At 35.0% G+C, this 1,706-nt stretch overlaps 1 protein-coding gene across 1 annotated transcript in view; it reads left to right on the top strand.

Moving 5' to 3' along the window:
• Positions 1-529: 529 nt before the first annotated feature.
• The window catches only part of LOC106869475 (uncharacterized), a 22,889-nt gene continuing 21,712 nt past the window's right edge, over positions 530-1,706 (top strand). The window contains exon 1 of the mRNA XM_014915228.2: positions 530-825. Coding sequence (XP_014770714.1) covers positions 595-825 — 231 coding nt within the window. The 5' untranslated portion in view covers positions 530-594. The remainder of the gene's footprint in view (positions 826-1,706) is intronic.

Here is a 1,706-nt window from a genome sequence, read left to right as displayed (position 1 = left end):
TTTTTATGACTAGATCTCATAATGGTATATTTCCCATATTTCCTCTGACCTTATTAAATAGAATTTGCATTCATTATCCGCTTGGTCATCTCATAAAATTTATGTTCTGCTTACGAGGTTAGCTATAATTACTTAGCTTTATTAATTATATATTTATTTACTTGTTTTTATACAGAAATGTTCATGTCCTCAATACAAGATATTCTTTTATAATACCGTCACGTTGTCAGTTTTTGAATATATGATTCGGTAATGGAGGGAAGAGTATAAAAATAAACATTAACTCAAAAAAAATGTCCTTGCAAAGAATTTGACTATATCGCAAGTCAGCTATGTTAGCTGATGAGTTATATCGTTTTGCCTTTAATAGAAGGAAAACATTCTAATTTTATTGAATTATTTATGAAGGAGAAATTATTTCCTGATTTCAACAGGTTGATAATCACAGGTATTTATTCGACCTGTGACAGCTTAAATATTGCAGTCAGCTACAATTTCTCGACATACAACTACTGAACGACGTATGAGAAACGGTAGGAGTGGAACCCGCATTGAGTTTCTTTAAAGTGTTTAGCATCCAAATTAACTGGAATAATGCTTTTCATTTTTGGTCTCTCTTTGGTGTGGATGCCGCTCTGTCAATGCATATCTTCGGCAGATTTATTAATTGTTGGCGCTGCTGGGAAAGATATAACCAATGAAATAATCGACCGAATGCAAGCAAATGGCTTACTTCCAAATCATAAAATCTTTTTCCAAACCCTAGCTTCAGTACAAAGCGATTATGGAGTGCCTTTCATTTCAGAAAACGGCGGTATTTGGCGGGTGAGATATTTTAACTTATTTCATGCTTCATATTAATTCTGCATTTTCTTATTATTTTACTAAATTACAAAAATGACATGAGTCGTTATTAAATGTTCTTGGGACATCACGAATGTTTTAGTTTTTGTTTATTCACCCAAATTAGGATATTCTTAGCTAACTTACCACGTTGCTTCCTTCAGCCACAAGTTGGGATTTATGTTCCTAACTTCTCTGTCATAAACTTGACTGTATAAAAAACTTATCGCTTAAAAATATCCTCAATGTCTACAGTGGTGAACTGAATCCAACCATCATAAAACATGTATACAAACGGATTGATTCGGTTATGGACAGTTAGATATCTTGATCTTAGGAAGAACATGGTTGGTATAGAGGGATACAAACTATGCACGTTTCCGACAGTAGAATGACTGGCTATCGACTTCTGTCCCATGTAAATCAATTCTAACAATGTGTGATGTACAAAGATGGGTGTCGTGACACATCTGATTAAGGATCACCATTGCGGCTCTGAGAAGTTGAAGTTAGTATTGTATGCTGTAAAGAAGCTCAACATGCGCCAAACCAACGAGAGATCCACTATGTAGCCGCCTGACCAGCTATAAATAGCAGGCAAATTTCCATTAAATCACATTCCCCAGTCATAAAAAAAAATAATGAAGCACATCAGATATTGTAATCCTATATATCCCTAAAATGACAGAACGGTCAAGACCGAAATGACTCTGAGATCATAGCTCTACCTTGTATTATGCTACTATATTCCTTCTATAATAAACTTCGTTGAGTATGTATGTATGCATGTATGTATGTATGTGTGTGTGTGTGTGCGTGTGTGTGTGTGTGTGTGTGTGTGTGTGTGTGTGTGTGTGTGTGTG

The sequence above is a fragment of the Octopus bimaculoides genome, chromosome 1, assembly GCF_001194135.2.
Source record: "Octopus bimaculoides isolate UCB-OBI-ISO-001 chromosome 1, ASM119413v2, whole genome shotgun sequence".
NCBI classification, from domain to species: domain Eukaryota; kingdom Metazoa; phylum Mollusca; class Cephalopoda; order Octopoda; family Octopodidae; genus Octopus; species Octopus bimaculoides.
The sequence above is the reverse complement of the archived record's forward strand: the minus strand, read 5'-3'. Positions and strand labels throughout refer to the sequence as shown.